This window comes from Argopecten irradians, chromosome 10 (assembly GCF_041381155.1).
Source record: "Argopecten irradians isolate NY chromosome 10, Ai_NY, whole genome shotgun sequence".
NCBI lineage: Eukaryota > Metazoa > Mollusca > Bivalvia > Pectinida > Pectinidae > Argopecten > Argopecten irradians.
In genome coordinates this window covers 9,352,201-9,377,154 of record NC_091143.1, presented here as the reverse complement: position 1 = coordinate 9,377,154, position 24,954 = coordinate 9,352,201, and the positions used below count along the sequence as shown (strand labels likewise).

Genomic DNA, 24,954 nt, shown 5'->3' with positions numbered 1-24,954 from the left:
TTGATTCAGTAAACACGCTTAAAATGACTTCATTGTTATAAGATAGTAATTTACATTTAATGTTAAAGTTCTTCTAAGACGTTTGCAATAACGAGGCACTTTGTTACTGTGTTTTACTGTAAACCGCAAAGGCACTGATGCCAACTTTGGAATAAATTTGTATGAATACAGGTAGGCAACTACAGCTAGAAGTATAAGTATAAATTGATACAATACTGAAAACAGAAATTAAAACATATTCCAATCTAAACATTGTTAAAATAAAGTAAGTAATAATCCACCTCGTTGAGAATGACCCAATTAGGATCAATCTGGGAGTCTCCGACTGGATCCAGGATTATAGTGTGGAATGCTCGGAAGTCTGTGGAATGGATTTCTCCATTATCTGGACAGACATCTTCTGCATCCGGGTACCCGTCCCCATCACTGTCCTCCTGACACGCGTCACCAATAAAGTCGTCTGTACAAAAAGGTCCGTATTACAGCTATATTATATTTTGTGCATGTATAAATTGCATTTAGAGCAGCTGATGTTTACTGAAACTTTTCACACCTTTGACAGAGTGAAATAATGAAATTTAATGCTTTAATATGGTATCCCAGCAAGATGCATGTACATCATCAAAAATATTAACAAAGGAAAAATTACATTTGAACTATTATATAATGAAAGTTATTCTAATACAATAATCTAATAAATATTGTTTTATGGATGACCTAAAAAAACTTACCATCAGTGTCAGTTTGGTCTGGATTGTACACAAGCGGGCAGTTATCATCTTCATCGAGCACATCGTCATTGTCATCATCGTCATCACAGACATCACCTGCGGAGAAATAATATTAGATAAAAACAGTGAGAGGAGAAAATGACCATTCTCACTAACATATAAAATATGTTTTACCAGAATTTATAATTAAGTGTATATGCTCCAGTAATCCAACCATTTTTGTTTTTCATGAAGACGTATGCTGCCAATGAAAAGAGGTCGTTTTTTTCCAATTAATGATCAATGACCTTTTGCTGATCTCACCTTTTCCATCACGGTCCGAATCTGTCTGGTCCGAGTTGACCATATGAGGACAATTGTCTTCTGTATTTTGTACTCCATCTTGATCACTGAAATGTGTTGATGTTTTGGTAAGTGTCAATGAGACGAGCGATGAGTAACATTCGAGATATCGAGATGTCGAGACATTACAATACAACTGGATATCTTTAAAAAAAATCCACCGTTCAAATATCACTTAGTAAAACAGAAGTAAAATATAGTAAATTTCAATATCAATATTGAATACTTACTCGTCATCATTCGAGTCACACATGTCACCAATCAGATCATTGTCAGAGTCAATCTATAAAGATGATAGTTTATATAATATTTTATGCAAATATTGTCTTTAATAATTTCAATTTTAACCACCGTAATGGTAGTCAACTGAATTTTTTTTAATGAAAAGATTCGTTTGCAAAAAATGCCCAATTACTAGAAATCTTATTCAATGGTATGTATGTCTGAATTGTCAGAAAAATGATCACATTTATTAACTGAATTCGTAGAAAAACTTTGTGTTTTTAAACGCTTTTCTGATAATGGAGGAGATGCATACCTGGCCCGAATTAGGGAGGAAAGGACAATTGTCACACACATCACCGTACTGATCCCCGTCCGTATCCAGTTGGTCTGGGTTTGGTATTAACTCACAGTTGTCCTCATTATTAAACACACCTTAAACACACCAATAACAACATCTTAGGTCGGTTTTATGAAAATTTAGAGCTGAAGTTAGTTCTTGGCATATTTACATTTCCTTTATTGCTTTTCAACATTGAATTGAAGCAACTGGTATATGTCAAATCAATGTCTAAAGAGGGTTTGCCTGTCGTTAAAGCATTATTTCACACTTATTGTATTAAGACATATTATATAGGCCATGGGCTAGGAGGGTCCCACATGCACCCCCCCCCCTAAACCTCCGAACCAATATTTTTCTTAACCCTTATGACCCACTGATCACAAATCAAAATGTTAACATTGCGTAAGTTGGGATGAACTTTCGGTTATGACGTCATCATGATGGCCGCCATCTCAAATTTCACTAAAAAATGAAAAATAGTCATAACATCGACATTTTTCAACCGAAGTAGACAAATGAGGTATCAAAATGACACAAATAGAACAACAAATACATATCAGGACTAAAATATCAAATATTTGTAGTGATTGTTACGCAGAAAATGAAAAAATCGGATTTTAAGCTCAAAAATGGTGATTTTTCAGCAAATTTTTCATATTTGGCTTGACGCTGCAAAAATGTTTCCCAACAACAAATTATTATTCATAATCAATTGTTTGATCTCTTGTCAATCAGTTTATACAACAACAAAAAGAAAAGAGAATTATTGTTATACCATCATTTGGTTTACAAAATATCATCGGATTCGTATACAGGGCATATGATTTTTTTTCCAAACCACCGACACTAGTTTCCTGGTGTTTTAGAATTTCCTGAATATAATATTGGCTATTGACGATTTAGATCTTAACAAATTTGAATTTTAAGTTGGATGAATATCTAAGTGGGACTTCAAAATAATCCATTTTCATGTTCGAAATTTTGTGGACTAGTAGCGTCTCACACTTATTACAGCAAAACGGCAACTAATAGCTATATGGTAGCAAATTAAAACTGAGGTAAGCTTGTCATTCCGTAAATACCATGACACTCTCCAAAACGTTTTGGGTCTTTCAGAATGAGCACATCCATTGTTATTTCCTGTGTATAACGTAAGGAAATATCAGATGGTTACTACAGTGTCACATATTTCTTTCACTAGTTCTCTGTCTTCGATGGCGAAAAGCTGATGTGACGTTACATTACCGGGTTACCGTCGTGGTTCTAACTTGCCAACCGTCCATGGACAGAGTTATTATAAGAAACATCGGCTTCATGGATGTGGGAGCTCAACCTGTTTCCAACCTAGTGATTCAGATATCGTATATGATGTTCCAGACTTCACCGGCATGATGGAAAAGACACCAGATCCACATTCTGCGAAGGGTTGAGTTGGTTCTCCTTAATTCGTATGAAGCACAATTCCTCATTCGTGTGAACCCTCAGTGACCACAGATGGCACAGGTGGATTCTTTGTGGTCATAAATGAGGTCTGCAGTGATGTTGCACTATTTGCTAAGTCTGGAAAGCATTGTAGAAGACTTTCTGTAGAGTCTTCAATGGTCTCTTTATGCATACACCAGATGTGACACAACCAGCACATTCTAGGGAGTGGGAAAAGTCAGACCAATGATTTTTTTAAACATGTATGGCCTCATTAATGACCTCGTTAATATCACCTGTGCCATTTATTGTCGAACGAGGGTCCACAGGATTGATGAATGGTACTTCATACGAATTATGAAGTTATGTATTAAGGAGAACTAATTCCACCATTCGAAGAATGTGGATTTGGTGTAATTTCCATTATGCCGAATAAATCTGAAACAGCATACACATATATGTTAGACTCTGTGGGAGATCCCGAATTTGATACTGATATCTCGATTACTCTTATTTGGACTGCAAGCTTAATACATGCCTCTTCAGTGGATAGAGTAGTGAGGCGAGAAAGCACGCATAATGATAATGGTTATCATAAAGAACCAGTGAAAGAAATATGTAACATTGCACAATGAATGGGCTAATTTTCAAAGACACAAACGTTCTGGAAACTGTTAATGGTATTAACGGAAACACAGGCTTACATGTAGGTGTTGTGCTGTAATCATTATTTTTGAGACACTGCTAATCTCCGAAATTTCAAACATGAAAATGGATTATGTTAAACTGTGACTGGTCCCACCTAGATATTCTGTCAACTTTACATTATTTTTTTTCAACTTATAAATCGTCAATAGTTAATGTTCTATTTAAGGAAATTATAATACACCAGAAAACTGTAGTGTCAGCGGTTTTAAGTTCGAAAAATAGCATATGCCCATTATACGCTCCCGGTGATGTTTTGTAAACCTAATTAGGGTATAACAATAATTATCTTTTGCCTTTCTATATATTTTTGTATTTGTTGTTGTTTTTACTGATTGATAAGACATCAAATAACTGATTACGAATAAGAATTTGTTGTTGGGAAACCTTTTTGTTGCGTCAAGCCAAACATGAAAAATTTGCTGAAAATTTGCCATTTTTGAGCTTAAAATCCTATTTTTTCATTTCTGCGTACAAATTACTACATATATTGGATTATTTGGTCCTTGACTGTATTTGGTGTTCTATTGTGGTCATTTTGATACCTCATTTGTCTACTTCAGTTGAAAAATGTCGAAGTTATGACTATTTTTCATTTTTCAGTGAAATTCGAAATGGCGGCCATTTTGATGACGTCATAACCGGAACTTATACAATGTTAACATTGGTTTTTTGTATTTGTTATTGTTAAAACTGATTGATAAGTGGTCAAAAAACGTATTAGAAATGATAGGTTGCTGTTGGGAAACATTTTTGCAGCGTCAAGCCAAATATGAAAAATTTGCTGAAAAATCACCATTTTTGAGCTTAAAATCCGATTTTTTCATTTTCTGCGTAAAAATCACTACATATATTTGATATTTTAGTCCTGATATGTATTTGTTGTTCTATATGTATGATATTGATACCTCATTTGTCTACTTCGGTTGAAAAATGTCGATGTTATGACTATTTTTCATTTTTTAGTGAAATTTGAGATGGCGGCCATCATGATGACGTCATAACCGGAAGTTCATCCCAACTTATGCAATGTTAACATTTTGATTTGTGATCAGTGGGTCATAAGGGTTAAGAAAAATATTGGTTCGGAGGTTTGGGGGAGGGGTGCATGTGGGACCCTCCTAGCTCATGGCCTAAATATGGTGTAGTTACCACCTCCCTGCATTCTCTTTGTCATTGCCCCGTTCATCCCCTATATTATCACTATGATAACCATCTACCATCGTTATCTTTGTCAGGGTCACACATGTCCCCTATTCCATCACCATGGTAATCACCTACCATCGTTATCTTTGTCAGGGTTACACATGTCCCTTATTCCATCACCATGGTAATCACTTACCGTCGTTATCTTTGTCAGGGTCACACATGTCCCCTATTCCATCACCATGGTAATCACCTTCCATCGTTATCTTTGTCGGGGTCACACATGTCCCCTATTCCATCACTATGGTAAACACCTACTGTCGCTATCTTTGTAGGGGTCACACATGTCCCCTATTCAATCACCATGGTAACCACCTACCGTCGTTATCTTTGTCGGGCCTCAATCAACCCCTATTCCGTCACCATGACAACCATCCACTGTCGTTATCTTTGTCAGGGTCACACATGTCCCCTATTCCATCACCATGGTAACCACCTACTGTCATTATCTTTGCCGGGGTCATACATGTCCCCTATTCCATCACCATGATAACCACCTACCGTCGTTATCTTTGTCAGGGTCACACATGTCTCCTATTCCATCACCATCGGTATCAGTCTGGTCGGCGTTGGGTATACGAGGACAATTGTCGCAGGCGTCACCCTGTATGTCTGCGGTGTCGTCATCCTCCTGGTCAGGGTTAGAGACGTACGGACAGTTGTCCTGGAAACATAAAGGGTAAAGATTAATAGCAATACCGTACATAGAGTGTAGATGTGAATCAAATGTCCATGTTCGGCTTTTTTTCTCATGTAAACTCGTGTTCGCTCTTTTACATATTGATAAGATCATGTACATACCGGTGAATTGATGATGCCGTCGTTGTCAATATCATCGTCACATGCATCTCCGATGCCATCGAAGTCTGTATCCTCTTGTCCACTGTTAGGGATCAGAGGACAATTGTCCTACAACAATTACGATTCAAAGATAAGACACTTATTTAAGCTTCAAATCAATACAAAGCGATAAAACACAACGTAATTTAATAACATAACAAGGAGCCGCAAAGCGTGGCATTATCCCCCGCGCCCCGTAGTTTGTATAACAACCCAAATACATCAAGGTCAAAATAACAATTATTCAAGTATAGTATTGAAAAATTGAAAAAAGATAACAGCAAGTAACAAAAAGAAACTGTTATTTGGTAATTTTGACTGAGTTTCCATGGTTACAAAAAAAATCCAAAAACTGAATTTCCGAAACATCAAGAGGCACAACTAGGGCACTTTTCTGATATATACAGAAAGTTTCATGGAGCTGTGTTGAATGATTTTGGAGTTATAGCCCGGAAACAAACAAAAAACCAGTAATCTAGTAATTTTACTTAGTTTCCATGGTAACAGAAAAACGCATAACATGGAAGGTACGCAATAAAGCAAAAGGCACTACTAGGGCACTTGTCTGTTAAATTCAAAAAATTTCTTGGCGCTGTGTTGAACGCTTTCTGAGTTATATTCCGGAAATAAAAGGAAACAGTAATTTGGTATTTTTGATGTTTCCATGGTAACGGAAAATGTTCCAAAAATGGAAGGTCTATAATAGCAAAAGGCACAACTAGGGCACCTGTCTGATGTATACAGAAAGTTTCATGGAGCTGCATTGAACGATTTTGGAGTTATAGCCCAAAATAAAATCTCGGACGGACCGACGGACGGACGGAGCCCAAAACAATATCCTCCGCAAACGCGTTTCAAAATAATAAATAACATAATTAAATAAGCATTTCTACAATAAACAGCGAATAAAAGGTCTTTTCAATATTTTTTTTCGATTCAATTAAAACTGCATAATAACGTTATAGCCGAAACATCATTATTTAACGATGCGATGAAAGACGGCAAAAGAACAAACAGCTCGAAAGATAGAGCAGCAAACCGACGTAATGACCAGCAGACTATTGATAATTTGAATCGTGTAGTGATTGATTGTGTATAAAACTATTGATATGTTTATCAGTTCTAAACTTCTAACACACCTTCTTGCATCGGACGCCGGAACATGATATATTCTCATCTGGCCAGCTGTCAACATCCGTATCTCTACCGCAAACGAACCCGTCACCGGCATATCCAATAGAGCACTGAAAAAAACATATACATTAAATCTTACAAACCAAAAATCAATCACCACCACATCTTTTCCATATCAAAGTATTTTAGGTTATGACAAACCTTTCGTAAAGACAATGTCACCACGAAATAATTTACAGCATAGAACAATATTTTTTGTCGAGTTCTAATAATCGTGAACGTTAAAGATGCTCCACCGCCGTCAGAGCATAAATGGTACCCATCATTTGAACGATAATTGGTGTTTAATCGTGTGTATATATGTCTAATTAAAGAGACAATTCACTCAGGCTAATTCTTTTACATAACCAAGAAGCCAAATATAGCATAAATGTATTGTTCTACATTTCTTATGAAATATATAACGTAAAACATTGACAAATTCCTCGACATTGTTAAGTATTTTAATTAATATCGTTCAAATATCAAATCGTTGATCAATACGATTAAGCAGGTACAATATGGACGCTGTACCCATACCCGAGTCAAAGGCACGCACGTTAAACAAATGAACTACATAACCACTGAGAAGGTGATAAAATGATTTTTAGGCAAGACAATTCACCTAACAAGGTAAACACACTACCGTCAGAGCGATTTGAGCAGTTCTAGACAAAAATTGCATTACTCTACGAGCAAGGGACAGGGTTCGGCATACAAGAAGTTTGACCACAGTGTGTAATGGCCGACAGCGAGCGTGTTTGAACATTTCACACACATGTCACCCCCGTGGGCATTTCATGCATATCACAGTAAAACCGACTGATCTTATTTCCATAAGAACTAGTTTTTTTCGATATATGTACAAATTTTAATGTTCTCTTAGACTGAATTGTCCCTTTAAATAAAAAAAAATAATATAAAATAATTGATTTTGGTTTCAGTACATGCGCAATCAGTACTGCATATTCCAAATAGGATATAGTGCCACAGAATATTTTCGGGATGCAATCAATTATTTTTAATAATTTTATCTTGAAGCAAAATAAGAAGGTCAGACTTTTCAATAGTGGTAATGGTGTAAAGTAACTAACTTTTGTAATTGAAGAAAAATACTAAACCGTCTGGTCCTGTTTTTGATAGCGAAAAATTATCATTTGTGAGCGGTGGAGCATCTTTAAATTGCAGTGTTTTTATAATTCCTGTGTATCCTGTACGATTACCTGACAAACGAATCCCTTTATGCCTCTGCGCAGGATACACCTGGCGTTAATATCACATTCCTTTATACCATCAGGACACTGTGTACCTAGTTTACGACATCCAAAAGTCTGATTTCCAATATAACCCTCGTCACAGTCGCCGCATACAAAACTGCCCTGAAACATAAATTTGGTCATGAACTTCAATTTAAACACGTGATGACTTGAATTATGTAGAGTTGACAAATTACTTCCTTTCACCACGTGTACAGGTGGAATTAAAGCGAAGAATACATATACATAACATATACATTTTTTTATTTTGGTTTTGCTTGAAACACTCTCAAACAGGAAACAATTCCGGATGAAAATTTATGTCACCATTCACACTGCAAAGTTTACATAAAAACTGCTACATATATAGGAAATTGGGATGCCCTAAATCAATTAACGTCTATATAAAGATTTATTTCTCAACATCTGAACCACACGTATACGGTAGGAGGCAATAAAATTAGCTCATATTAACAAATCCAACACAGTTTTTTTATTCTCGAAAGTAGCTAAAACATAACTACGTCCAGTTTAGATAACATGGTCTGATATAACACCGTCCGATGATGAATACATACTCATCACAGTGTTCATACACACAGAGTGATCTGTACATCCTCCAGAGTAACTGATACTCACCACAGTGTTCATACAGACAGAATGATCTGTACATCCTCCAGAGTAACTGATACTCACCACAGTGTTCATACAGACAGAGTGATCTGTACATCCTCCAGAGTAACTGATACTCACCACAGTGTTCATACAGACAGAATGATCTGTACATCCTCCAGAGTAACTGATTCTCACCAAAGTGCTCATACAGACAGAATGATCTGTACATCCTCCAGAGTAACTGATACTCACCACGGTGTTCATACAGACAGAATGATCTGTACATCTTCCAGAGTAACTGATTCTCACCACAGTGTTCATACAGACAGAGTGATCTGTACATCCTCCAGAGTAACTGATACTCACCACAGTGTTCATACAGACAGAATGATCTGTACTGTACATCCTCCAAAGTAACTGATACTCACCACAGTGTTCATATAGACATAGTGATCTGTACATCCTTCAGAGTAACTGATACTCACCACAGTGTTCATATAGACAGAGTGATCTGTACATCCTCCAGAGTAACTGATACTCACCACAGTGTTCATACTGACAGAGTAATCTGTACATCCTCCAGAGTAACTGATTCTCACCACAGTGTTCATACAGACAGAATGATCTGTACATCCTCCAGAGTAACTGATACTCACCACAGTGTTCATACAGAGTGATCTGTACATCCTCCAGAGTAACTGATACTCACCACTCACCACAGTGTTCACACAGACAGAGTGATCTGTACATCCTCCAGAGTAACTGATACTCACCACAGTGTTCATACAGACAGAGTGATCTGTACATCCTCCAGAGTAACTGATACTCACCACAGTGTTCATACAGACAGAGTGATCTGTACATCCTCCAGAGTAACTGATACTCACAACAGTGTTCATACAGACAGAGTGATCTGTAAATCCTCTAGAGTAACTGATACTCACCACAGTGTTCATACAGACAGAGTGATCTGTACATCCTCCAGAGTAACTGATACTCACCACAGTGTTCATACAGACAGAGTGATCTGTACATCCTCCAGAGTAACTGATACTCACCACAGTGTTCATACAGACAGAGTGATCTGTTCATCCTTCAGAATAACTGATACTCACCACAGTGTTCATACAGACAGAGTGATCTGTACATCCTCCAGAGTAACTGATTCTCACCACAGTGTTCATACAGACAGAGTGATCTGTACATCCTCCAGAGTAACTAATACTCACCACAGTGTTCATACAGACAGAGTGATGTGTACATCCTCCAGAGTAACTGGTACTCACCACAATGTTCATACAGACAGAGTGATCTGTACATCCTCCAAAGTAACTGATACTCACCATAGTGTTCATACAGACAGAATTATCTGTACATCCTTTAGAGTAACTGATTCTCACTACCGTGTTCATATAGACAGAGTGATCTGTACATCCTCCAGAGTAACGGATACTCACCACAGTGTTCATACAGACAGAGTGATCTGTACATCCTCCAGAGTAGCTGATACTCACCTTAGTGTTTATACAGACAGAATGATCTGTACATCCTCCAGGGTAACTGATACTCACCACAGTGTTCATACAGACAGAGTGATCTGTACATCCTCCAGAGTAACTGATACCCACCACAGTGTTCATACAGACAGAGTGATCTGTACATCCTCTAGAGTAACTGATACTCACCACAGAGTTCATACAGACAGAATGATCTGTACATCCTCTAGAGTAACTGATACTCACCACAGTGTTCATACAGACAGAATGATCTGTACATTTTCCAGAGTAACTGATACTCACCACAGTGTTCATACAGACAGAGTGATCTGTACATCCTCTAGAGTAACTGATACTCACCACAATGTTCATACAGACAGAGTGATCTGTACATCCACCAGAGTAACTGATACTCACCACAATGTTCATACAGACAGAGTGATCTGTATATCCTCCAGAGTAACTGATACTCACCACAGTGTTCATACAGACAGAGTGATCTGTATATCCTCCAGAGTAACTGATACTCACCACAGTGTTCATACAGATAGGGTGATCTGTACATCCTCCAGAGTAACTGATACTCACCACAGTGTTCATACAGAGTGATCTGTACATCCTCCAGAGTAACTGATACTCTCCACAGTGTTCATACAGAGTGATCTTACATCCTCCAGAGTAACTGATACTCACCACAGTGTTCATACAGACGGAGAGATCTGTATATCCTCCAGAGTAACTGATACTCACCACAGTGTTCATACAGACAGAATGATCTGTACAGCCTCCAGAGTAACTGATAAACACCACAGTGTTCATACAGACAGAGTGATCTGTACAGCCTCCAGAGTAACTGATACTCACCACAGTGTTCATATAGACAGAGTGATCTGTACATCCTCCAGAGTAACTGATACTCACCACAGTGTTCATACAGACAGAGTGATCTGTACATCCTCCAGAGTAACTGATACTCACCACAGTGTTCATACAGACAGAGTGATCTGTACATCCACCAGAGTAACTGATACTCACCACAGTGTTCATACAGACAGAGTGATCTGTACATCCTCCAGAGTAACTGATACTCACCACCGTGTTCATGCAGACAGAATTATCTGTACATCCTCCAGAGTAACTGATACTCACCACAGTGTTCATACAGACAGAGTGATCTGTACATCCTCCAGAGTAACTGAAACTCACCACAGTGTTCATACAGACAGAGTGATCTGTACATCCTCCAGAGTAACTGATACTCACCACAGTGTTCATACAGACAGAGTGATCTGTACATCCTCCAGAGTAACTGATACTCACCACAGTGTTCATACAGACAGAATGATCTGTACATCCTCCAGAGTAACTGATACTCACCACAGTGTTCATACAGACAGAGTGATCTGTACATCCTCCAGAGTAACTGATACTCACCACAGTGTTCATACAGACAGAATGATCTGTACATCCTCCAGAGTAACTGATACTCACCACAGTGTTCATACAGACAGAGTGATCTGTACATCCTCCAGAGTAAATGATACCCACCACAGTGTTCATACAGACAGAGTGATCTGTACATCCTCTAGAGTAACTGATACTCACCACAGTGTTCATACAGACAGAATGATCTGTACATCCTCTAGAGTAACTGATACTCACCACAGTGTTCATACAGACAGAATGATCTGTACATCCTCCAGAGTAACTGATACTCACCACAGTGTTCATACAGACAGAGTGATCTGTACATCCTCCAGAGTAACTGATACTCTCCACAGTGTTCATACAGAGTGATCTTACATCCTCCAGAGTAACTGATACTCACCACAGTGTTTATACAGACGGAGTGATCTGCACATCCTCCAGAGTAACTGATACTCACCACAGTGTTCATACAGACAGAATGATCTGTACAGCCTCCAGAGTAACTGATAAACACCACAGTGTTCATACAGACAGAGTGATCTGTACAGCCTCCAGAGTAACTGATACTCACCACAGTGTTCATATAGACAGAGTGATCTGTACATCCTTTCAGAGTAACTGATACTCACCACAGTGTTCATACAGACAGAGTGATCTGTACATCCTCCAGAGTAACTGATACTCACCACAGTGTTCATACAGACAGAGTGATCTGTACATCCACCAGAGTAACTGATACTCACCACAGTGTTCATACAGACAGAATTATCTGTACATCCTCCAGAGTAACTGATACTCACCACAGTGTTCATACAGACAGAGTGATCTGTACATCCTCCAGAGTAACCGAAACTCACCACAGTGTTCATACAGACAGAGTGATCTGTACATCCTCCAGAGTAACTGATACTCACCACAGTGTTCATACAGACAGAGTGATCTGTACATCCTCCAGAGTAACTGATACTCACCACAGTGTTAATACAGACAGAGTGACCTGTATATCCTCCAGAGTAACTGATACTCACCACAGTGTTCATACAGACAGAGTGATCTGTATATCCTCCAGAGTAACTGATACTCACCACAGTGTTCATAAGACAGAGTGATCTGTACATCCTCCAGAGTAACTGATACTCACCACAGTGTTCATACAGACAGAGAGATCTGTACATCCTTCAGAGTAACTTATACTCACCACAGTGTTCATACAGATAGGGTGATCTGTACATCCTCCAGAGTAACTGATACTCACCACAGTGTTCATACAGAGTGATCTGTACATCCTCCAGAGTAACTGATACTCACCACAGTGTTCATACAGAGTGATCTGTACATCCTCCAGAGTAACTGATACTCACCACAGTGTTCATGCAGACAGAGTGATCTGTACATCCTCCAGAGTAACTGATACTCACCACAGTGTTCATGCAGACAGAGTGATCTGTACATCCTCCAGAGTAACTGTCGAGTGTTACACATTCGTCTATATCCTCACACACCTGAGGGGAAACACACTCATAAAACATGGACATATTAAGTCATTGGAGATCTGGTAAATTTGGATTTTAACCGCTATGTCTAGAATTCCATGATATTTCCCTAAGCAACTACATAACACGATATAAATTACCTATGTGACCGCTTTGTTACCAGGGAAAACCATTTTTTATTGAAGTGAACATATGGTATCAAGCAAGTTTTACTGATGATAGAAGTCAGATAGGATCAGAGACATAACATTGATGGTCGCAATAAGATGCAAGTGTAATTGAAATGCTATGCTAGAGATTATTGTATGTATTTCTTTCTTTTAATTTTGTTATCCATTTGTTTCAGAATGTATGTGTTAATGATCAAACATAAGTTTGAATTAATGATAATTTTCCTATATAAGATTAGATTCTAGGTAAACTGTTAAAACGCGTTTAAGCGCATTGTTCAATCCGTCTTCCGAAGGCGAAGGTAATTCGTAGAATCGGTTGAACAATATGTTGATAGTTGCTCTACGTTTCTTCTGGCATTTCTATCCGGCAAAAACTTTGCAAGTCCTTACAGGTTCCTGTGTGGTAATAGAGGCTCAATTGATATCAATACGAACTGAATAAATAGAACATTTATTAAAATAATATAATAATATTCCTACTTTACCTGTGTCTGGTTCTGGGCCATTTCCACTCCGAATCCCCCGACATCATTACCTATATAACCTGGGGGACAGTCCGAACATTGGAACCCAGGAACGGTATCTATACATTCTGTTAGGTCAGAACACGGGTTGTGGTGCTCGCACTGTAACAACAGAGGGCAACCAGTAAGTAGGAAATGGTAATGTGAATCCTGGACCTACATAAGGCTATTTACAATATTTCGTATGAGTTAAGCATTTTAAAAGAGTACCAACGAGTAAAGTCTTTAAATGAATTTGATAAGTGTAGGATATATCAACATATGTAAACACCTGGTGATAGGGCATTTTACAACATTCCTTTCCTAATAGGAGTAAAATAAGGGGTTTGCATATAAAGAACTTAATTTATAAATTAAGTTATATAATTACGACATTTTGGAAATACAACACGAATTGATAGATATGCAACACATTGAGTCAGAGTTGTTATAAATTCGCTCTATGAACGCTTATAAAATCACAAGGCTTACCTCGTTTACATTGTTGCAGACAGTGCCGTTACCCTGGAAACCAATAGGACAATCCCCACATTGAAACCCTTCTTCAGTGTCCGTACACTTGACACCAGGGAAACAGGGACTGACGTCACAACCGATCCTCAGGATATAACATCCGTTTATAAGACCGTCTCCCGTCATCCCAGGAGGGCATGGGCCACATCGGAAACCCTGTTCTGTGTCAATGCACTCGACTCTCGCGAAACAGGGATTGATTTCACACCCTATTCTTATTATTTCACATCCATCCCGTAGGCCGTCTCCCGTCATTCCCGAGGGACATTGACCACATCGGAAGCCCTCTTCCGTGTCAATACAATCAACACTCTCAAAACATGGGTCGGTTTCACATCCTATTCTCACCATTTCACAACCACCCCTCTGTCCATCACCAGTCATACCCGCCGGACAAGAGCCACATCTAAAACCTTCAATAGTGTCGATGCACTCTACTCCGTCAAAACAAGGACTGGTTTCACACCCTATTCTCATGATTTCGCAGCCGTTCCTCTGTCCATCACCAGTCATCCCTTGGGGACAGGACCCACACCGATACCCCTCGGGTGTGTCTGTACATCGTACTCCTCGGAAGCACGGCCTCGTTTCACAGCCAATCCTGATCACCCGACAACTTCCTCTCCGCCCATCACCGGTCATACCGGGCGGACATGGACCACACTTGTACCCTTGACGTGTGTCCTCACAAGGTACACCTGATGTAACGAAATATTTCGGGTCGGTGAAATAGCGTCATCAATGAAATAGTGAAAATTATCAGGACCAAATTACAGTGTATATTACAGTGTTTTCTCGTAAGACACCAGATCACGACAAAATGATTGCTATAGCCGAAGAGAACAAATAATAAAGGAGCTTTAGTCGTTCAAATTTAGCACGGGAATGGCATTATTCACTTATTTATGAATTAATAAATACATTATGAAGGCAACTAGGCAAGTACAGCAATTAAACTATTTAAGTAATAGATGCTGACAAAGCAGTGTATTTCACTGAAGCGTAAAAAGGACCGTGCCGCACAAGTGTATCACTGCGACATTAATATACCTCTACTTTATTTACGCTATGTAAAAGTTCCTTGGTTAAATTGACTAGCTCTCTACTTTTTTTCAAAACCCTCGATCAGCTGTGTGTTAGTTATTCAAACTAGCACACCCCTGGATGCTACAAATCTAGCACACACCCGGACTCTGGCTATTTCCGTTTAACCAATCAGATTCGAGATGGGTGGGACTTGTTTCCGATCACGCCATCAGTTGCTAGGTGGCGTAACAATTGGGCGGAGCTAGTTTCCGATCACGCCATCTCCGTTGACGTACTCAGACGACGTTAGTATAGATCGGAAACTGTTACCGAACACGTCGTCATGTTTATCTTGTAAGTGAGAGGCTTGTGAAAAATGCAATAGGGTCAGAGGACAATACCTTTTATATGTACATATACGTACAGTTGTTATGTGTATATTTAGGCTACCTGTAAGTAGTTAACGTCTCGGAATTTCAACAAAACTTGTTTATAAATCTAGTATTATGCCTTGTGGTATAAATGTTGAAATATCGAGAAATCATAACGGAATCAAATTTGCGGTTTGAATAGAAGCAAAACAAAACGGACATAAAATCACAATTATCGTCTCGGAATAATTTGTATGTTTGAAGATAAGATTACGTAGATCGATTACAATGTAAAATTCTCTCAATCTCTAAAGACCAGGACAGGAATATAGCGTATGAGAGAAATATATTTTTAGTCTAATCATAGCTTTTTTTATGTATCGGTATATTAAAACAGTTAAAGTATGGGATTGAGTGATATATCAAGTTTCCGGTTTCCCACGAACTTGTCTATTTCCCGAGGCGGAGTCTCTTGAAACCAGAAACTTGCTAATTCCCTCAACCCCATACTTTAACTTATATTAAAGTATAATTAATATTCAAATTTTGATAACATGAGACACAAAGATAACTCTGAACGATATACGAAATAGTTTTTGTTTAATAATAATAAAGTCGTTTTAAGACTAATTGTTTACTAACCTTTGAAACAAGGATTAATGGCACAAGTAGGAGGAAGTTCACAACGTACGCCATTACCGACATACCCCCTTGGGCATGCGCCACACCGGAAGCCACGACGTGTATCCACACATCTTACACCCCGAAAACAGGGATTGAGTTCGCATGTTCGCTCCGGTGGAAGTGGAATCTCTCTCCCTGAAAATATGCACAATTGATAAGCACCAATAGATTTTATTTTATGAGTAATGCATGTCAATCACATCAATTTGGTAGTAAACATTATAAGCGAAGACGGTCTCAAAAGCGTAAGGGATGAGTGTTTGTAAGAGAGTGCATTTGTAAGTATCTTTGTCTCATGGGGCTTGCGACTTTTACAGTATCCCCGTATTGTTTTATTTTTCATCTCTTACATGTAGGTAGAGTGTTGTCCTTTGACCGCTACCTACCATGACCTATCTGAAGAACAGTATTTCTCGTGAATGGGTTTTATATGAATAGTACTCACGTCTGTCCTGTTCAGAAAGCACTGTAGTGGGACCACGACACATACTACACTGTCGCAAGGTCTCCCGGAGGTACTGGGTCTCCCTAGTCTGGACACAATATTAATGTAAAATTGTGAACATGTGCTAGGTAAGAATTCGCTCGAGATTATCTTTTAATATGATTTATACCGATCAATTTATGAAATTAAACGTTAATGTCGACAACGAAATCACAATAATAATCAGGGAAGATAAACTTCCAATTACAGAGGGAACATAATGCTTCTCCTGATAGCGAAAGTCAACAAACACTCTCACATTCTGTTCTTTTTATCTGCGAATAATCAAATAAGGTTGCAGTATAGAAAAAAAGATTACACAATGAGTCATATGTCTATGATTTGCTCAAATATTAAAATAGCTTTAATATTATTTACACGGCTATGGTATAAACCTTGAATTGTGAAGGTAATGGCTATGATCATATCATAAACCCGTGGCATAAGAACGTAATTATAATATAATGGTTAATGGTATAGACATCAGTACCTGCATTTGGATTTCTCTCTGCAGCTGTCGGACTGTGTGACCCAAATCCCTCATGGTGGTGGTTAGAGAGTGAAAATGATGGTATTCTGTCAGCAATACAGTGCAATAATAAACATATAATGATTAAACGATTGGTTGATTTTTTTTTTTATTTATAAATAACATTATGTTCCTTTCACAGAAGGACTTGCACACAAATTTCCATATTTAAATAGATTATTCTAATCTTGAACACAAACTTTCACCGCTTTCACATTATTTACAGATATATTCATCATTTATTCATAATTACCTCTCAATCATTCATATCCATTCAAAATAAATTGATATTTGTAATTTCAAATAATTAATTTACATTGTGCATATAATATGTCAGGTAAGGGGAGACAACTCTAATATAAAAAATCGGTAGAAGGGAGACTACTCCGTATCACCTATTCTGACATTCTATTACAAATATGATATAAATGCTTTCTTACTTCTAATAAATTCAGTTGTTACATATTATGTAATGTTATTTGTTAATATGTACTTTTTTTTTACATTTTTAAATCTAACTTCTAATCAATCCATAATATTACTTTTAAGGATTATGATGAACACAAAAAAGTATTAAAATTGATATCAACAACAACAAGGGGAGCTAACTCTCACATATACTTGAGTGATAAAAGAGTAATTATAAATACATGTAGTTCTTAAGTCACAGTTTTTGTAATAAACTTCGGTATTTTGAAACTATCAATTCCTTTTTCCCATTTTGATTGATTTTTATGTATAATGACAGATTATCTTTAAGTAATTCTTTTAAAATTTGAAATGCTGATGTAGGAGAAGTTAATTTGTTTTGGTATTTTTTTATATTCCTGATCTTCCATATAACCCATTTAGTTGTAATTATGAGATATTGCATTTTTCAATAAATTATCAGTGCAGTCACCGAGCATCATTTTCTCCTCATCCATATTCCATGTCATATTTACAGTGTCAAAATTTTCATTATTGTAAAGATTAGCATGTATTATGTCTAACAATTGGGTTGTGAATAAACAGTTAAAAAACAAATGGGTCAAAGTCTCATTTTCAGTTCTACACATATGACATAGTCCATCGTATCTATTCATTAGGCTTAGTTTGTTTTCGGTATATATTACCCTATTTATACTTTTCCATTGAAATTCTTTCATTTTATTTGTAATTGCATAGTTGGTATTTCCAAAAAAAATCCAAACATTTATCCAATCTATTTCCTTCTGAAATTGAGTATTCCATTTAATTTCTGCTTCTGGTCTTATAGAAGGAGTAGTAATAGTATGCAGGGTTTTCAATTTAAGTTCTTTTGGCTTTACAATTTTAAAATGATTCACATTAAAAACACATATCTCTAATTTATTGTTAATATATACATGTTGTTTGTGTTCTGGTTCTGGTTCATTACCTTTAATAATTTCAATATATTTTCTAGGTATAGCTTTCTTTATTTTAGAAATCTCGGCAATCCAATTATGTTTAAATATAAGTTTCCTTAAAAGTTCTTGGTTGTTGATAAAGTTTTTCCTGTTCTCATCCCATATGTCAGACACTTTAGTGATTCCACTTTTCGAAAAAGAAGATAAAAATAACGGTTGATTATTATGCTGTATGTTTTTGTTACCAAACAATGGTTGTGACAAAATTTGTGATATTCCACTAGGTACTATTTTAGATTTCAAATTTGACCATGATTTCAAAATAGTGTAATAGAATTTAGGAATTTGATTGCTAATATTTAATCCATTCAAGTCAGAACATCTAGCTAGAAAATTGGTTTGCATATATTTGTTATCAATTTTTTTAAGTAGTGTTTTCCAATAGCATTCCATGCCTCGGTTTTTGTGTGCATAATTCTGATTTTTCTATTTTAACATCACTAGCTAAGGTCATGGAAGGATGACATCAACCAATGACCACGTGAGGTGAAGACAAAAACATACATGAATTTGTATAGCATGGATGCATTTATTTCCAAATGAAAAGCAAACCTCATGAGAACTTTATAGGGGTACGTACGCAGGCAAACTAACCTTACATGAAATTGATTTCAAAAAGTCAAAATTTTCTGAGGACAAATTCTAGTCAATTTTAGGTAAAAATTTCTTGTGGTCAATTCTAGGTTAAATTTCATTTGAAATTCTGGTCAATATTTCCTGAGGTCAAATTCTGGTCGATTTCAGGTAAAGGTTTCTTGTGGTCAATTCCGTGCCAATTTTTACGCGACTTTCTTGTGAGTTGCAGACCATTTTTAATCAGTAATTCATATGAATATTACGCATGTGCATTACAAAGATGGATGAAACACTCTATACTAAATGGTGTCTAAATTATCATAGTTTAATTGTAGTTACCATAATTTGGAACTGTCCTAGGAATTTCATTGTATCTGTTTGCACCCAGAGTGACTCGATCATCATCCTCATCGAGTCGTCTGCCCACCGGTGGTGGACGCAGTGGAACCTCGTTTTCAATGTTGTCTGCAACCGGACTTGGAGGTATGGGTAATAATTTGTTGGGCATATCATCGTCACAGCCTTTGAACGCAAACAGTGCGTCAATGGAAGGACTGGTGTACAGATTAAAGGCGTCATCCTTTATCTACAGTGTCAATACAATGGTATATATAGTACCTAGATATATATATAATCCGTGGACAATGGTAAATCTCTTCAAATTATCCAAATTTCAATATAAGACAATAAATGCACATGAACATATATATAATTTATTTCACATTAAGCAATATTTAAATGTATCCGATTTGGAATGAAGTAGGTTTCATTGTATTAGTTTAAAGTGTTATTGGTACCCTATTGCGGCTAGTACTTTTTCATAACAACAAAGTATCGGAAGTTTAACTTTTCACTAGCACTTTTCAATAACAAAATTCAGTAAGATTTTGACTGAAATACTGGATAACATTATGAGACAAGATTTGAAAAATAAAAACACAATCTAGTTCCAGTTCTGTTTTCGATTTACTTACGATGGACGGTTCACCTAACAATCCTTCCCTCAGAGGAACTTCTGTGGTGTCCCGTCCAATCAGATTACAGTTGATGTAAAGCGCTATACCGTTGGATGTGGTTCTTAGTCTACTTAAATGGATTGTTAATTGGAGGTAATCTCGTTGTAGATCGTCCACGGGGAAAGTTATCCTGTAGTCTCGGCCGTCTCTGGAACGCATCCGGATAACAACTGCACAAACACATATACTACTACTTATACTGCCAAACAACGATTTCGTAACGTCGATCTATTTTACTCACTACGGTAAAACATGCGTATAACGAACATGTTTACAGCCAATCCCTGGTTATAACCTAGTTATTTCCATTCTAGGTAATACATGTACATGTATAACGAACAATGCTTATAACGATTTCGTTGGTTCCCAAAGGTTCGCCGTAACGGTGCTTTACTGTATATACAAAATAAAATGAAATAATGATTAAAACAGCCACGTGTCACCCAAAGGTTTAAACAACAGCACAAACCGGGCTTTTTTTAGGCATACACATCCTTATAGGTGGGAATCCTCCAATATTCACGTTGAGTTACAATTGATGACACTTCGAGAATTCATTCTCCCATACCTGCTTAGATTACTTAGTACATGGGTCGTGGGTACTTCCTTCCATTATTTGTAGCTTTCAAACTATGCCATTGGTTGTTTGTGGTTAGTCAATGGGGGAGTGATTTCAATATGGTATAAAACAAGAACGAGATACTAGTTGGACTCACCTTCGTTAGAAATGAAGTCGACATAAATGACAAGGTTAGTTCTGAGTTGAACATTCTCCGCCCGGAAAATCCCAAACAAGCCATCCTGATTCTTTACGAGTCCAGATAAATATAAATCAGAGTTGAGGACAAATGCTGGACCAGTATTCTCCTCCGTCACTGAAATGTCACACGTAAACCTTAACTACAGATCATCCAGATTTGTAATAGAAGTTTTAACACATTAGTTCATCTTAAAACCCTCTTTTACTTAAAATAGTTAATAATACCAAACACCAAGTAGCAAGAGTACTTTCGTCAATACCAACTTTTTTTCGCTAGCGATTTATTTTCGCGAATTTCACGATCAAAATAAATTCGCGAAAGTTTATATCCACGAATTAGCATCTACATCACGGATAAATCCTCGAATTTTGATATTCGTGAACTTTTTTTGAAATGGGAATCGCGAAACTGAGTAGCCGTGAAAGGCAGTTGGTTCACAGTAACAGAAATGTATCACAATTGTAAATTAATTACTTGCAAATGTATTAGTCCCGTGGGATTCAACGTGTTGTGCGATGTGATTAATATTTACATATGCTATTTTAAAACAACATCAGGAGTGCCCCAAATGTGTGGGTTAAATCACAGACATCCATAGTTTTCCGACACGTAATGTGTATACATATACCCATGCTTTCTTCAAACAATCAACCAATCAAAGGCAAAATTGAAACTTAAAATAGAGCAGTAAAGATGTTTAAAACTAAGAAAGGACCAAATTTTAAAGAAATAAATGATATTCTCTATTTCGTGAATAATAAGTTATATTTCATCGAGTGGATGGAAACATATTTTTCACGAATGCGAAATAAAAGATATTGGTTTCAGCAATACTATTTAAATCTTTCCAAACGCAGTATAATACTGTATAAATTGTATTACAGTAATAACAATTAAAATATTTCTAAACAAAGGGTCCCATTTACCAATTATCATGAAAGCATCACACCCTAGAACAAGTGATTAATTAGAATATGATGTTTGGTACTGTAATAGACATAAAACACCTAACATGTGCATATCAATGACACGTCATTGATAAATAATTGTAACACAAATTACATACTAGTATACCAAAGCATGTTTTACGTCACTTAACTGATAACGTATCATTAAAGGAAACATTTATCATATCAGTCTTATCGTTAAACTAACAGTCTTTCAAATTAAGTTGCTTACAAATATATCCGTGTGCTGACTAAACACCAGTTACAGTACTGTAGAATCATTTACTAGTCTAGGTGTCCGTCATATGTTGTACGATAATGTAAGCTGTCGTGATTAATGCGCTTGTATCTAGAAACCATATGCCAAATTGATGTATTATAAAATGAGTTAAAACATCATAATAATGAATTATTTTCAAAAAAAAACTTTGTATGTCTGGCTCGTTACCTCGTACCGCTAGATTGAAACCTGCAAATGAAGCCTGGAGTGACTTACACATGCCAGAATGAATTAGTGATACAGTCACTTGAAAAACTGCTTACATTTTAGTACATATTAATGGCGAAAACATCTGTATGCACAAACGAACAAAAACTCTTAATCATTGAAGTTATTTAACAATAGCCTTGTAAACGTTATCAAAACTTTCTGCTGAGAGAAAAGAAAATTAAATAAAACTGTAGATATACTCCCTATAATCACTTTAGGCCAATTTTTTTGTCTGTTTAGGGTTACATTGGCAAAAAAAAATAGGGTCGGTAGGTCGGGAGGATTTTTGTGTGTGTGTGTGTGTGTGTGTGTGTGTGTGTGTGTGTGTGTGTGTGTGTGTGTGTGTGTGTGTGTGTGTGTGTGTGTGTGTGTGTGTGTGTGTGTGTGTGTGTGTCTTTCACTCTAAAATAATGACCGGAACCGGAGTCTGAGATTGAATTCTCGACTTTTAATTTTTTTCGTTATAGGGTCGAGGGTAAAAAAAAATAGGGTTACCCTAAACAAACATATTATTTTTTTGGCCTTATGAGATATTAATTGAAAATTGGTATGAAAGAAAGCAATCTAAAGGAGTCTTATGGGTGAGCTACAGATTTCATCGATACAAGTTAACTATTTAATCAGGTGACGCTTTCATGAGCAATATATCGGTCTGATTTAATAGTAAACTTTTACTAATAACAACTATAGTTTCCCCTAACCACGTGAGGAACGCATAACATTAGATCCAAGACATCTGACCAGCAGCAAATAAAGCATCTCTTAACCAAAAGTTGAGCATATAACATTTGAACTAAAACATTTCCATTCACCTACATGTACATTGTATATAGTATTCTTAAAACGGGAAAATTGTATTTATCTCCTATGGAGACATGAGAAAGAATTACAAATCATGAATAAAACCTCGTCATTTAGTATTTGATTATAAATTCATACATCATAATCGTAAAATTTAAGTATATCATTTGAAAGTGGTCTTTGAAGTAATTAATCATTAAATAAAACATAATTAACCAACGTAAAGTAGATATGTAACAGAATAGTAGCAAGTGTGGTATGAAAGAAAAATACCCTTATGAAATAAAGTTTCATATACAAAATAGAAGCTAGATTCAGACAATGATGTGACCAGTCGGGTGTTGATGGATGTACATCAGGTCTTCATACCTACCTTGCTGGACCTGACCAAATACTGAACATAGCAATCCGGGGAGAACACACAGCAGAACAAGCAACCACGTCATATCTCTGGGAATGTCTCACAAAAACACTGGATATTTTTTCGGTAGGATGGCGTGGGTGTTTCCTTCAGCGACTAAAACTTCAAAATGCATCACAAAAAAAAACTATTTTTCTTTTGATGAAAACATTGTATACGCCATATTAACGTGAAGCATGCTGTGAAAGCGACCTGCTACACTCAGTTAAAACATTTGACGGTAACCTTATCCGCCTGTATTGAAGTGCGTCTCTGTATTATGAACTAGAAGATCTGGCTAGGTCAGAGCCAGTTCTCGTTCGTGGCATGCTGATTCCGTCACTGGTAGTTATACTACTCTGTAAATTATTGTAGGAAATGCGTGCTATGCTGGTGTCGATGATACATTTTGCCTCTATGAACATACGCACGTTACAATGATGGGATGGCGATTTATAGCGATCGTTTGGTGTCATTCTGTTATCTGTATGTTACATACGTATAATGGAGGATAGAACGGCTTCAGAGACAAACGACAAACATCGCATGGACCCCCTGTCGCTAGGATATTAAAAATTATCAATATATAATTAAGCTTTGAAATGAAGGCTTGTATGATAAAATCTGGCTAAACCTGAACAATAATTACACGAACTGGTGAAGAGCCTGACGGCCAGTCTAGACTTCTACACATGCTTATCAATCCATACAATTGTCAGATTTCCTTTACATTCAGTTTAGATAATCTCCACAAAACACTTAGAGAAAAGGCCTGCTCCCTTTTTACGAAGGAAACCCGATCTACCCTCGACGGTCATAAACACGGGAAGTCAATGTCACTGTCCACGGCTTGTCAGGGTACTGACCAACAATTACACGGGGCCTAAAACGGGGGTGAAGTTTATTTCCAGTTGATTGTAATATTAGTTTTATCACATTTATTAAAAAATAAAATTA

General features: G+C 37.0%; 1 protein-coding gene across 1 annotated transcript in view; it reads right to left on the bottom strand.

Moving 5' to 3' along the window:
- LOC138333063 (cartilage oligomeric matrix protein-like) overlaps positions 1 to 24,321 on the bottom strand; it is a 29,748-nt gene extending 5,427 nt beyond the window's left edge. The window contains exons 1-19 of the mRNA XM_069281176.1: positions 23,971 to 24,321; positions 21,315 to 21,473; positions 20,557 to 20,768; positions 19,922 to 20,168; positions 17,538 to 17,623; positions 17,009 to 17,096; positions 16,522 to 16,698; positions 14,441 to 15,180; positions 13,931 to 14,071; positions 13,198 to 13,281; positions 8,208 to 8,363; positions 6,951 to 7,055; positions 5,773 to 5,880; positions 5,473 to 5,635; positions 1,612 to 1,730; positions 1,304 to 1,356; positions 1,035 to 1,120; positions 732 to 827; positions 282 to 460 (exon numbers count right to left, since the gene is read on the bottom strand). Of these exons, the coding sequence (XP_069137277.1) occupies positions 282 to 460; positions 732 to 827; positions 1,035 to 1,120; positions 1,304 to 1,356; positions 1,612 to 1,730; positions 5,473 to 5,635; positions 5,773 to 5,880; positions 6,951 to 7,055; positions 8,208 to 8,363; positions 13,198 to 13,281; positions 13,931 to 14,071; positions 14,441 to 15,180; positions 16,522 to 16,698; positions 17,009 to 17,096; positions 17,538 to 17,623; positions 19,922 to 20,168; positions 20,557 to 20,768; positions 21,315 to 21,473; positions 23,971 to 24,043 (3,072 nt within the window). The 5' untranslated portion in view covers positions 24,044 to 24,321. The remainder of the gene's footprint in view (positions 1 to 281; positions 461 to 731; positions 828 to 1,034; positions 1,121 to 1,303; positions 1,357 to 1,611; positions 1,731 to 5,472; positions 5,636 to 5,772; positions 5,881 to 6,950; positions 7,056 to 8,207; positions 8,364 to 13,197; positions 13,282 to 13,930; positions 14,072 to 14,440; positions 15,181 to 16,521; positions 16,699 to 17,008; positions 17,097 to 17,537; positions 17,624 to 19,921; positions 20,169 to 20,556; positions 20,769 to 21,314; positions 21,474 to 23,970) is intronic.
- Between the last annotated feature and the right edge of the window lie 633 nt (positions 24,322 to 24,954).